This window comes from Rhipicephalus microplus, chromosome 4 (genome assembly GCF_043290135.1).
Source record: "Rhipicephalus microplus isolate Deutch F79 chromosome 4, USDA_Rmic, whole genome shotgun sequence".
NCBI lineage: Eukaryota > Metazoa > Arthropoda > Arachnida > Ixodida > Ixodidae > Rhipicephalus > Rhipicephalus microplus.
Genome location: NC_134703.1, coordinates 197375573 through 197390508, shown reverse-complemented (window position 1 = coordinate 197390508; position 14936 = coordinate 197375573). Strand labels below are relative to the sequence as shown.

General features: G+C 45.6%; 1 protein-coding gene across 1 annotated transcript in view; it reads right to left on the bottom strand.

Moving 5' to 3' along the window:
- The window catches only part of CenG1A (Centaurin gamma 1A), a 339755-nt gene extending 324918 nt beyond the window's left edge, over nucleotides 1-14837 (bottom strand). The window contains exon 1 of the mRNA XM_037423691.2: nucleotides 14523-14837. Within this exon, the coding sequence (XP_037279588.1) occupies nucleotides 14523-14691 (169 nt within the window). The 5' untranslated portion in view covers nucleotides 14692-14837. The remainder of the gene's footprint in view (nucleotides 1-14522) is intronic.
- Between the last annotated feature and the right edge of the window lie 99 nt (nucleotides 14838-14936).

The following is a 14936-nucleotide window of genomic DNA, read 5'->3' as shown; positions in this document are numbered from 1 at the left end:
AGCCTCGTTCGCAGGCTAAGCGTTGTGTTCGTTGTTCTGAAAATACGTCATTTCGTAACAGGAAGTATTTCTTTCGGAGAAAGTGTTTTTTTTTTTTTTTTGCTGTCTTCAGCATTCCCTCGTATAGAGCTACCACCATATGAAACATGAGCGCTGACTGTCGCGTCAAGCCAATCAATAGCGAACGGTCCTTGCCGTCACGCCACATGATATGACGTCACTTCCCATAACAAATATAACCAATGTGTGCCCCCGTACTCTGAAATCAAGGTAGTTTCTCTCGTGAATTGAAATTATAACAGTGTCGATTTCGGCGTTACCATTTTCGCAACGATATCGGCACGTTCCAGAGCACCAGAAGAACCGACGAAAAATGCATGCTCAAATTAGTGTTGCAGGGCCGTTTTAAAGGACCGTAATCAAGTGTTGACGCATGGTAATAGAATATTACAGCAAACTTAGCAAACTGCAACAAACATCACAGGCGGATCAAAGTTAACCATATGATCAAAATTAATCCGGAGTTCCTTATTACGGCGTGTCTCATAATATTATCGTGATTTCGGCACAAGAAACTTCCCAAACTCATATAACCTTTTAACCGCCGACCTACTGGCACAGTGAACCGTTCAATTGCACTGAGACTATGTTAACGAGTTTGGCATCTAGTTTCAGCCGCGTTATATAATGCTTGCATGTGGCACTTATATAATAAACTTATAAGACATGATTTTTATAACTTTTAAAAGTACGGCATATTAATACTTTCGTGACCACGCCTATCCCCATCGATAGTATGTTTTCGATGTTTACAACTTGTATATTTTCTCTGTTTCGAACGCTTTTGGACAGCCTTGCGCTTTGTAACGTTTAGAAAGAGGATTATTGATAGGAGGAGTATATTGATGAATACACGCTATTTCCCCCTAGATAGGCACCGCCAACGCTAAGTGGTAGATATAAATAGCTCGCCGTTTTAATGTTGAAGAAGGTGCTGCTTCGTGGCTCGGTGGCTAACTCGATAAACAATTATATCGGGCCAGTGTCGTGTGTCCCGTGTATAATGTGCTGCGCTTCCTACCAAGAAGATGTCGGTGGCTAACGCCGCGCGCTTAGGAGCGAAATGTCGAACGTTCAATTCCGCACGTCGGAGTCTTTTCCTGGACTAGTTTTCTTTGTTGCGTTTTCATTATATATATATATATATATATATATATATATATATATATATATATATATATATATATATATATATATATATTCACTCCGACGACATTCACTCCGACGAAGGCAGGCCCACCTGCCGAAACGTTAGTAAAACTAGTGTTTTTTCGCACGTTTGTCGACCTCTTTTTCTACCGCATTTTCCCCCGGATCCATTAAATTTCACCCCACCATGTATGTATATATATATATATATATATATATATATATATATATGGTTTTACTCTACGTTTTACGTTTCGGCCAATGCACGGCCGAAACGTAGAGTAGAAACTCCTATTTTCGTAAGTGTGCTATATATATATATATATATATATATATATATATATATATATATATATATATATATATATATATATATATATATATATATATATATATATATATATATATATATATATATATATATATACATACATACATCAAAGACACAAACCACTTCTTGTCCGACATCGTTGACCTCTTTGTTCCCCCTGATTCACTCCTGGTTACCCTTGACGTAGCGTCCCTATATACGAACATTCCTCATGCGGATGGAATACGAGCAGTACTTCACTCATACGAGTCTGTCTGTGACAAAATGATTGACAGCTCGACTTTGATGACCCTTTTAAAATTCGTCTTGGAATCTAAAGACTTTGAATTTGACGGCACTCAGTACCTTCAAGTTAATGGCACCTCGATGGGCACACCCATAGGCCCTAGTTATGCCAATATTTTCATGGGCTTACTCGAAAACGAATTTCTCACACGCCGTTCACTTAAACCATTGTACTACAAAAGGTACATTGACGATATATTCATGATTTGGCAGCACGGTGAACCTCATCTCTTATCGTTCATTCACGATTTCAACAACGCTCATCCGTCCATTTCATTCTCTCATACCTACTCAGGACAAACTATCAACTTTCTTGACGTAACAGTGACATTGTGTGACGGCAAGCTTGCCACTAAAGTTTACAGAAAGCCAACTGATACTCAACAGTACCTTCATTTTAATAGCAACCATGTCAAGCACTCTAAAACCAGCATACCCTATAGCCAGGCCCTTCGTTTTAAAAGAATATGCTCCGAAGAAACTAATTTTAATTCCAATTGTGCGCAGCTTCGGAATGCTTTATCAAAACAGAAATACCCTTCCAAGATTATAGATGACGCCATAAAAAGGGCAAGTAACCAGGACCGCAAAACGCTTTTAAGCACCAAGAATAAACAGCCGGTCTTCTCCTGCACTAACCTTGTTCTAACATTTTCCGCGCCTGCGCAACACGTAAATGCCATTTTAAGAAAGCACCATAACATACTTCTACAAAGCGAACGACTTAAATTAATTTTCCCAGAAGCACCGCGTGTGACGTACAGAAGAGCGCAAAATCTGCGTGACCTACTCGTGTCGTCAAAAAGCGTACGCAGTAAACCTACTGGCTGCCGTCCTTGCAACAAACCTCGTTGCAAAGTCTGCCAGCATATGACCACTTCACTTATCGCAAACAGCACCACATCTAACTTCAGCGTGAAAATAAATGGTGACTATAACTGCGACACGCGTAATGTAGTTTACCTCCTGGAATGCTTGATCTGTGGAATGCAGTACTTAGGCGAAACCAAAACACCCTTCCGATATCGGTTAAACAATCACAAGGCTCATATCTCTTCACTTCCTCACCTTCCAATATCAAAGCATGCTAACGCAATGGGCCACTCATTTGAACACATTAGAGCCACGATTCTGGAGTCTGGCTTCCGAACGCATCATGACAGGGAAGTGCGCGAATCATTTCTCATCTTTAAGTTCAATACAATCGCAGGTGGTTTAAATGAGAGTACGGGGAAGCTCGGCGTCTTGCACCAGTGACCGCTGTAGATGTTATTGCTTGTACCAGCTGTAATCCTTGTGCTGCACGTGTCGTGACTTGTTATTTGATTGCTTATAAGTAGGATGTGATACGGTGGCCCCCATATAGATTTCATGTCTGATTGTTGTACTTGTTTTTATGATGTTTGCACTCACGTGATTATTGCAAGCGAAACGTATGCGCTTATATGCTGTTGTACCACTGTTACATTTGTTATTCTAACGAAGGCCGGTCCCACGGCCGAAACGTAAAGAAACCTTTCCGTTTTTCGACGTGTGTCTTCTTTTTATTCATACTATTTACCGGCGTCCAAGAATTTATTCCCTGCAGTTATATATATATATATATATATATATATATATATATATATATATATATATATATATATATATATATATATATATATATACGCGGTGAATGACGGCGGTCATCGAAACCAGCGGCAAAATCCAACCACGAGTCTCCACATATAATTGCAATAAAAGGGCAAATTTCCGTGCACCTGGGCTGCAATCTGCAAATGATCACAACAACACAGGCTCGCAAGACGATACTTGTGATTTGACCACACGGACGACGAGAGTTCGTCAAACCGCCCCGGACCATCAGCGGTCGTCCGCCGGTGTGTTTTAGCTCGGTGCTCGGGCCGCGTTATGGCCGGCGCGTCGGTGTAAGTTGATTCGATGTGCTCTGAAAGTTGGGGCTGGGTGTCCACAAATCCTGCGGGCGGGACCGGCGGCAGCGCAGTCCGTGCAGTTTCGTGCGCGGAAGCAGCCGGGAGTGAACCTTGGAACGCCACTCCGTAGTGTCGCGCGGCGCTCCATGAGAGCTGTCGACTTTGTTTTTTAAAGACGATAGTCTTTCTTGGGGACCATCTACGCAAAAATTTTGGTCTGTACGTCTGTCTGTACATTTGTCTGTTTGTCCACTCTTAACGGTACAGAGTACTTTAAACGGCACCAGTCGATACCCCTTGACGGCCGACCCCATCTGCGGCGCCCACCAATGTTGCTCAAGATTCAGCGTTCATACTTGCGCGATTGTCAATTAAAAAGCAACTATTGCACATATATGAGGCACCATAACACGTATATATTCTGTATGTGCGTCTTCTACTAGAAAAGGCATACATAAGTAATTCTAAGGACCGTAGCGTTTATCACGCTCCGCTGACCATGCAACACTTGCACGAAAATACAAGTGTTTCCAACGCTTTGCTAAGACGTCACGGTGGTGGCACCTACCGGTCACCTTGCGTACTACACCTTATCACCTCTGAGGCAGGCGCTCACGCCCGTCTCATATCCTCACTCTTCGTTTTCCAAAATAACTGCATGTCTCACGTGTGACGCGATTTGATGCGCCCGTTCGCCTCCGCGGCATGCTCGAGGCACTCTAACGCAGCGCCTCCAGAATACCATTCACCGATTTTCTTGCACAGAACATCAAATAAATGTTTTGTTCACTTTCTCCACACGCAAGACTGTCGTCTTTCGACGACATTTGCAGATTAACACGCAGATACGGGGCCATTTTTTTACTGCTCGAGTTATTGGACAGAACAGAAAACAAATAAAATGTTTGCATCGAAACATGCGCAGCAAACCCGCCTTTTACTGCATCGCGAAACTTCACCCGGTGGCATTAAAGACAGCACATGCAATGTTATTCTATGTACACAAAAAAATTTGCATTTACGGCACTTATATTTAAAGGATAATTGTGTGTATTTCTTGTGCTTAAAATGTATATTTCAATTGTTTAATGCTTACCCTGTGCAGAGTAGTATTGATGGTTTTATGAAATATCTTTGTTAATGCTAGCATTTTTTTCTCGTACGATTGTTAATGAATTGCAGTTTCAAAGTGACCTTGTTTCAAGGATAACTCCTTGCTGTACAATTCGATACCATGAACATCAACATCAAATACTTTGGGAGCCATAAAAAATAACGTTTTCTGAACTACCCCAAAACGGTCACATTTCTTGCGGTCACGAAAGTGTTAAAGGTTTTGTTCTAAGTCCCCAAACACACGCAACCATGTAGTATGGTATTCGTAACTTTCACGACCTATAGGTGGCGCGACTGTACATAAAACATGGTGGTCGTTGATATGATCACCTTCAGAGAGGCGGTACCGCAAAGTACACTTTTGGCCAAGGGTGCAAATTTTCGCGCTTCGGTGGCCCTGCGATTTATGTTTTTGAGAAAGCAGGGGAGCGCTAACATACTACATTAAGCAAATAAATGTCGGGTCGCATATTCCGTTGATAAATATGCACAAAATTGTAAATAAGGCACACGCGCTCTTCCCATTGATGGCTGTGCGTAATCAGGGGCTACGCCTGTGTTAGAAAAGTATTATAAAAGGAGCGTCAGTATAAATTTCTCAGCAATATCAGGCACATTTTTCTGGAGACGCGCTTGCATTACATTACATTACTAGTTTCATTACAAGTTTCATTACAAGTTTCGCTTGCATTACATTATGGTGCCAGGCTTGTTCAGCTCTCCTAGAAGCAAGAAGTAGGATAGGCTGACGAAAAAAAAAACGCGTTTTTCAACACCGAAGCACGGGCACCAACTGAGGCATGTCATATTACCGGTAATATGACTTTTAGGGCGCTTTCTTGATTAAACAAATTTTCGCTCAGCTGCCGATCTCCCGACGACACGTCTGCGGATGCGTTTTGCTGGGGTTTTCGGTCTCCCATAATGTTACACTACGATGAGCTGTCTTTTGAGGCGTCGTCGTCGGCCTAGTGTGACCATGGGGTCTGGCAACTTCGTCGGCGGGCGACTCGTCGGCCGATGGTTTGCGTCTGCCTCGTGTTTTCGTCAGGGTCATGTCAGTGTTGCGTCGCTCTAGTGTAAACGCGCCCTAAGGCACTCCGTTCCCCACACCCGTCCTGATTTGGATTCTGCGGAATATGGCGGATACTAAGTTAGCACGGCGCGTCTTCCACGGGCACGCTAGAATTTACATTTTCCGGCCTGTTCTAAGACGCGCTAACAATACGCACACCGCAGTGCAGCCCCGAGTACCGTCGCAAATAGCTCAGACATTCTATGTTTTCTCCGAATGGCCTCTATACCTTTGACGCTGTGTGCGCATGTGACCAAAACTACCAAATGTTTCAAATGGCCCATTGTACCGCGGGTATTTAAATATCAAAGACCATCGAATGATGACTTCATTCCCTCTACACTTTTTTTTGTCGAGTTTGTAGGCGTATACAAGCTCACAGTGAAAAACACGCACATGCACACATACACTGAGAGTTCGAGGGAAAAATAATATCATTACTACGTCCCTTAGGCGGTAAACTACCACATACTTTGCCTCTCGCGTCCTCGCGGCGCAGTGACGCAGAGGAAAGAGTGGGCGACGCCCGCGAGAGATGACGCAAATGGGCGCAGCGAACCGCTCCGTCAGGCGCCACACCAGCTAAAAATGGTCGGTGCGCGGGGGAGGGACCCACGCAATGCGAGACGCACCAAAACAATCCGGCAGTCGCTGCATGCGACGCCGTGGTTTTTCGGCAGGATCGGGAGCAAAACGTGGGACAACGAGACGAGAAAAAAAAAAGAGAATAGCTTGATATTCTAATTCGAAACAACGTGAAGCGAAATGGCACTGATTGTCCACTTTGCAAATGCGCACGCTACCGCCCGCATCGTATTATGTTTTACACATACTGTGCAGTAGAAGCACCTGCCTTAACGCTGGCGATGGCGAAAAGCGTCCGTAAAGCCGGCAAAGGAAGGTTCTGGCCTCGGGGAAACACAACAAACATCGTGGACAAAATACTCGCGTCTCACGCTGGCTTCCACCAACCCGACGCACCGGCAGTGCGACATATAAAAACAACAAAACATAGAGGAACTAATTGCCAAAACCTGTTTCAATTGTCGAAGCAGCTAATATAGTGCGGTAAGGTAGAAGGACAACAAAAATCAGTTTATATAACCGCATCACACTGAGCCATGCATCTAAACTAACACGGTTTCCAGCAACTGGCGAATTTTGGTACCGGAATTTTCCAGGCATTCCTTCCGGACAGAAAAGCAACATGGCGGAACCGCAATATGCACGAAAAGCTCTTACGCAATAAAAGCGGAATGGAAAAGTTAATTTTCGAGTAGACTCTGTGAAAAACGACGACAAGGCGAACAAGCATTGCGAAAACTTCAAGTTGGCCTCCACACTAGTTCACACACCTTTTTAACGCGATAGAGTTAAATAGGTTGTTTCTCAGAAATTTCGGAGTCGGCATCGTTCGTTGTGAGCGAAAAATCGTCATTTTTGCGTGACCGAAAACTCGAGAACGACGGAAATAAAATAAATAACAAAATCCTGGATTAGAGTGGGGGCCGAACCAGCGTCGTACGAGTGCGTATCAAACCCACGTCCTTTGCGTGGTGAACGGATGTTCTACCGCCCAACCACGCGTTTTCTTCTTTTCTTTATTACGCACGGCCACGCCTCTGCTTGTGAAAACGGTGAGAAGAACTTGCTCTGCTTGGAAACGCAGTGAAAGTAGCTTTCATGCTTTACAAACACACGTGTCCTGTGTACATGATTCATAATTCAACATGAACTATTGTAGTAATATTCCGCGGTGCAAGCAACCAATGGCAGCGGGCGTGAGGACATGTGATTAACATAACGGCTTCTGGTCTACACACGCTACTGCGCCTATTCCCTTAAGGCCAAGTGGTGGGTGCATGGCAAGTTCGAAAAGGTTTCATGCACCAAGTGTTCGAAGCACGCACTAGGAAGAGGATATCATTATACTTCTCTATAATATAAAATAAAATAATATCGCTATCGCGTTCAACTCCTAAAGGCGAATCTTCGGGGTCTGCTAAATTTTTCGCTCGCCCCAAGCTCTCTTCGGTTTGAAGTAGCGGAAGGAAACTCTTGACACTTAAAAAACAAAACTTGGCCGGCGTAATTAAATGGGCATTCATCAAAACCTTAATGACAGCATCGCTCAGAATGAACCAATAATTTCACGAAGTTTCCCTAGCTCAAGCGCCATAACACGAACGCATACAGACCGCCGCGAGCCTTGGCATCTCCAGCCGTGAACGCCGAGCGCAAGGCGGCGCCGTCGGCAACGACGCTAGCTGCGAGGCATCACAAACGGCGGTGTTCAACGGCAGCGCCCAGAGAGCGTTCACCCCTCGCAGCAGCTGTGCCTAGCTGGCTGAAACAGGCCGTGGTTGTCACGACGCTCTGGCCTCTACTCAGCTGCAGCGGATTCAGGAAGCCACGATTTCTGAACACCATGGTGCCGCAGGCCAACCAAGCCTCCCTAATGGCGAACAGCTTTCCAGTCGACATGAAATATGAACAGTACTCATACTTCTCGCGTAAAACCCAAAAATGAAACAAGCCCATTTTTCGATGCACAGACCTCTTCGGAGTGCGAACAATCGTTGGCCAACTTCCAGATACTGCACGGATACTGGGGTATTATGTATACGCCGCGCTGACGAAACCTATGACACTTTTGAAGCAATAGTGTTCAGGCCACAATCTGAATTTTTTTTTTAGCACTCGTAACCTATTCGAAAAATGGCACGCTATAAACGAACGTCAGCCAAAGACTATCTAAAAGATAATGACATCTCGGCTTGCACATTGACGCGTTTTTTTTTTCCCTTTATTTTTCACATTTTGGTCGGCATTTATTGATTTCATTTCCACCGTGCCTATGCATCATAACCACATTAGGTTTCGTCCGATCTTTCATTATATTTAAAAAAAATATTCGCATCTCGGAGAACGACAATTCGATATAAGCCCGAATCAAGTATGACAACATTTGTCTAAATATACTCGAAATTTTCTAATATCAACATAACCCTGAAAAACATGGGTGTCTTCGGACAAATAGAGTACTAAAATGACTGCACGTAACTGGCATACATTTAGCCCACTATCGGAATAGTTATAGTAACTGTATTACGATGGTCATACAGCCTGGAACGTCCTCTGGACATTGTTCAATACGCTTTATCTCAGAAACGTACAAGCACTCGTAGCGACGAACCGTTTTCATCCCCTGGGAAACTTGTTTGGGCGATAGCCTTAAAAATCTCGTTTTCAAGAAATTGCGGTGCCGGCGTATTTAGTTGTGATCAGCGTTGTTTGTGATGAAAACAATGAGACAGCTGCAAATAAGTATATATTAGAAATATTCGGTTTTGGAGAGAAACTAGTCTTGTGCTTTACAAGTAGGTGTTCTACCACAGAACGGTCACTGCTTGAAACTTCGGATTCGCTCGCAGGATTTCAAGCTGGACGGTTGTGCCCTCGCGATCTCCGACTTCAGCGTAGCTCCCGCCGACTGGTTCGCCCTCCGCGGTCTCCTGACGCCGTGCAGCTCTCGCATTGTGGCACCCCGCCCTTGGATTGCTTCGACCGGATCCCCACTTTCCGATCTCCTTCTTTTTTTCTCTCGTTGGCTGGCTTCTTCTCCGTCTATTTTCCTTCTATTCTTTTTATCCCTCCTTCTTTTTCCCTATATCTTTTATTCCCCATATCCCATTCCTCTGCTGACCTGTTGAGGTGTCCTCGTAAGGAGAGACAGTTACGGGTCGGCACCTTTCTTTTCTTTTCTTCTGTTATAACCACTTATATATAATATATATATATATATATATATATATATATAAACTTCGGAAACAGGCTATGTGAATGATCGTTGATAGATTGATATGTGGGGTTTAACGTCCCAAAACCACTATATGATTATGAGAGACGCCGTAGTGGAGGGCTCCGGAAATTTAGACCACCTGGGGTTCTTTAACGTGCACCCAAATCTGAGCACACGGGCCTACAACATTTCCGCCTCCATCGGAAATGCAGCCGCCGCAGCCGGGATTTGAACCCGCGCCCTGCGGGTCAGCAGCCGAGTACCTTAGCCACTAGACCACCGCGGCGGGGCTATGTGAATGATCGTGTATATTGGGAAGAGTCTCCTTAGCGCATGTAGTGTAGCATGGCAGAAGCGTAGAATCGCGCCTGGAGTCAAGACCATCAAGTGCGCAACGAGCATGGGCTTCGAAGGCCCACACATTACAAAGCGTTGAGACATATTTCACCGGTATCATCAGTAAGGAACTCCGAAAAAATGAGAAGCTGCGTAGGTTCGCGTACTGAGCAATTGTACTTGCAATAAGGTATTCTACGATAGTTTCAAGGACCCAATGGTACGAGCAGTGACGTTCATTTTCCGGCGGCAAAGTTGAGACATCTGGCTTGCGAGGCGAGGACGCTACAGTGTAGGCGAAGCTCAAGCGTCGTACAAGTTTCCCGACCTTGAACCAGATTTTTTTTTCTTTTCTTTTTTTGCCGAGTCGACCAGGGTAGCCAATAATAAGTTATCAACGCTTCAAGTATATGCACCGAGGGTTGCACGTCTCGGTGCTCCTGCAGATGAGCATTCGCGACACCACTTTGCGGGCGGTTGCCTCGCGTTCAATGGTCATTAGGCATATACTTCAATACAGGCAACGCGGAGTTCTGCAGTACATTTCAGTCTGCATTAAACGACAGCCAGCTAGCGAGTGGGTTATTTTTATCGCCTTCACTGCCCTTCCCATCTTTCCAAGCAGCCGCTATAGTGTATTATTTCCTAAAGGGAAGAATACACTCAGCTACACACGCGCATAACAGCGCAGAGGTTCATTGATATGTGGGGTTTAACGTCCCAAAACCACTATATGATTATGAGAGACGCCGTAGTAAAGGGCTCTGGAAATTTCGACCGCCTGGGGTTCTTTAACGTGCACCCAAATCGGAGCACAAGGGCATACAACATTTCCGCCTCCATCGGAAATGCAGCCGCCGCAGCCGGGAATTGAGCCCGCGACCTGCGGGTTAGCAGTCGAGTACCTTAGCCACTAGACCACCACGGCGGGGCGTAACAACAGCACATAGGTGGTCAAGGACAAAGTGGAACGGCAAACATGGGCGTCATCAACCGTATATACTGCACTGCTTTCAATTGTGAATCGACTCTTGAGATATTTACACGGATTGCGAAGCGTGAGGAGGAGAGCAAGATATATATAGGAAAAGAAAACAAAGATGTCAGTTGTAATTCTTCCTGCTTCAATAAGGTATGCCGATTCTTAAATATTTCGGCCCAATATTCAGTCTGTATAAATTATTGACACCCGTTTAAAATCCTAGTTTTCTTGGGCTCCTAAGCTACCATGCGGCACCGCTGGCCGCCATAGGCACTAACGTGGGAGGTCAGTGTGACGTCATGCTAAGTCAAACACCGCGTTAGCTTTCTTTTGCTCTCAATGTAATACATTCATAAAAAACAAACTAGGGGGCTGGAAATAAAACAGAAACTTTTGCGCTCTGAGTTGTATACTGAGCAAGTACGGCCAATGATCTGTTCATTGTGCCGCTTTTAAATACATTTTAAACACACATTTAAATAATTAAATACGTCACGTGTTGCCTTCGCTCACTCGATGCAGCGTCACATTTCATTTTTTTTAAGACGATAGTCTTTCTTGCGATACTTCAACGCATAAATTTTGGTCTGCCTGCCTATCTGTGTGTCTGTCCTCCTGTCTTAGTCTGTCAACCGATTCAGCAGAATAAGTTTAACTCCTTTCTCAACGACCAGCCATTTCGATCTGGTTTCTGCGTTCATACGAGCGAACATTGTCAACAAAAACGCGAATATTACGCATACCTGAGGCACAAGATCAATGCGTATGTATTGAGCAGTGTATTTCTTTATTTAAGAAAATGCACAGATACGGAATTTTAAAAAAAAACGCGGTGCTTATTGCGCTGCGTTGACGACATGACACCGCATGCTAATTAAGATACGCTTCTTATGTACAGTTGCATAACATTTTTGTAATAACACGTCTAAATAGACGTGTCATAAATATTTATGCAATATGTTAAAATAACCTCGGGTCGAAGGACGATGCTTGCTGCTCCTTGTTTCCTGCTAGCGCCAAGTTCCGTGGACCTCGTCAAGCCGTTTTGCGGCTTTTAGTTCACGGCCCTCAACATCTGTATTTTTCGGAGTCTGATTACGAAATAAAACGATTCTGATGAGAATATGAACTTGGAAAATAACGCCGAAAAACCGATCCTGCCAGGTCACAATACCTTACGCTAACGTTGACGCATTTATTCAATCCGAAAAAAAAAAAAGAACGTCCTCCGCTTCGAGATTGTACAGCCCACAACTGACCAATATTTTACGAATTCTTCGCCAACAAAACAGTCTTTCAAAAAGCGTGTCCGAATAAGTACCGGGGAAATACCATATTTGCTCGCTGCCTTCATAATTACTTTTCATGTGACGGTTAGACGTCCGAGAATCGCTAGAGATGTTTACACCAGCAACTGAAGATACCAAATTAAGCGTTATTTTAATTGACAGCCGGATTAAATGGGAGAATCCAAGTCCTTGCAGCGAAAAGCCCACTGATAAATATGGAAAAGTAATCGAATCCGAGCAACTCTATCAGCAAAACTGACACCAAAGCGCACATCAACAATTAGCGGACGACCTGCATGACGTCACTGTTCACACCCATTGCCGCGGTTATTCTCCAGCGCAGTCCGAAAACCCATCAGTGCTCCGATCGGATTCCATCACAGCGCTGATATTCCCGGCGTCCACTTTTCCGAATCTCAAAAGGAGCGCCGATTATGTCATTTGATCTGACTGCTAATTACAGAAATAGTTTCTTTAATTACCGCAGTAACTGATGACTTCAGTGATTTTCAGATGTTTGCCATAAAAAGTAATTATTATTGCGGGAAGCGACTACCACTTTTCTCCTATCTTCTAGGAGTTTTGGACGGGAATAGCTGATTATAATTACCACTTAAACTTACTACATACGCGTTACTTCCCAGCCAGGTCATTGAAAAGCATCTACAAGCGGCATGTACCGAAAAGATGCTACGTCACTATGTGGTACAGACATTGCTGAACCACGTGGTACGTGCGTATACAATCGATAACACATCCCAAACACGCCGATCACTTGCACGTATACCCCCTCCCCCCCTCCTCATACGAGGCGAGCTACGGTGACCGATACAAGTGCTTTCGGCAGACAAAAGGTGTTCTCATTCATTGCCAGACTAAAACACTGCCGCCTAAACCGATTTCAGCGAAGGACTTCCAACAACGACCAAAGTACGCATTCACTTCATTAGCGCCATTCGTCTCCCCCGGCGTTATTCTTCATGCAGAGCACATGCACTCTTTGTGTGGAGGTTCAAAATGTGTACAACCAAAATCGCGCTCAGAACTAGTGAAGCCGGGCCGTAGCCACAATTTCGTTTCGGTGAAGGAGCTGATCCGATTTCCCCCAAATGCGTGTTTGCTACTTTTGGGTGTGTGCGTGTACACACGCTTTCAAAATTCGGGGCTTGCAACCAATTAGCTTACGTACAGATCAGTTCTGCGTAAAGTAACATGCATTGTGCAACTGGAAATCAACTGTCACGGCTGGTCTGCGTCGTCGTATCAAGCTGAACAATTCAGTAATACAGGGGGAATCCAGGCGACTGAACCGCAGAAGCGATAGACGGTGTGTCGTAGTGTGGAACAGCTGTGCACGCCGAGTGCGCCGACATTTAATAAGGACGAACTGAGGGGGCACGCAGCGTGTTCTGTCGAAATGCAACCGCAGTGGATCATTAGAGCACCGAAGGGACGGTCGACCCAGATAAGACACGCATCGGACGACCGTGCGCCGTCGGACATAAACACCGGCATGCCACACGTTCCCTACGCCCCCTCGGTATTTCGCGGCCTACTACGGACACACAACTGTGAACACAGATTACAGCTGATCCGCGCCCGGACCAAGGAAACCGGTTCTTCGACGCGAGGAATCTGCCGAGGCATCAACAGAAAATCGTTGAAGCCTTCCCGCGCCAAACAAACGCGACGCAAATAATATTCGGCCAACACGGGCCAAGGGGGAGGGGTCTCGCGTCTTCGGTGCAGTTGGCCTTTCCGGCAACACGGCGTCGCGGTGCAAAGCCCATTCACTCCGTGTGTTAATTTGCACACGAGGCTGCAGGCATACTGTGGCACTGCGCACGCGCTACACAACACGGAAAAAATGTAACCCTCAAAATGTCAACAACGAAGCGACTGCAGTGGCTCATGCATTGCTCAGGACGAGCGTGTACTGCAACGTCCGATGCGCGGCAGTATGCTCCGTGATATGGACGATCCTGGCACCGTATAGTCCTCAGCGCGTCTGGTGGGTAGTCGGAGAGAGGCGAAAACGAAATCATCTCGGGAGCCCAGCACCGAGCATTCCGTCGAAGCCCTTTTTGGTCGCGGCGCCCGAGACGGCTCTAGGCCTCGCTCGCTGGTTGCTCGTCTGCTCGCCGCCGAACGCGCACCACTCACCTTCGATGCAGACGACGTGCTCGCGGATCTGTTGGGCCAGCAAAGGATCCGGAATGACTTCCAGAAGGTCGTAGATGGCGTAAATGCTCGGGTGGACGCTCTCAAAGCGCTGGATCTCCTGCCGAATGGCCAGAGAGTTGTTATAGTACGGCTGCGTTCGGTTGTTCATCGCTAGCGCTGATCATAAGGCCACCACAAAACACTCCATCGCAGCACACACTGACAGAACACTCTACATGCACCGAAGTTCTGGCACCGTCATCCCTACGCAGCACGGCTGATGAGACACAAGCACACACCGGCCGCTAGCGGCACTTCGGCAGTAGTCCCGTGAAGGCGGCAGACGCGAGCGTGCTGAAAGCACACGGACGCAGACAGACAGACGCGAAGCGAAAACGTTTCATAGTAGCGTCA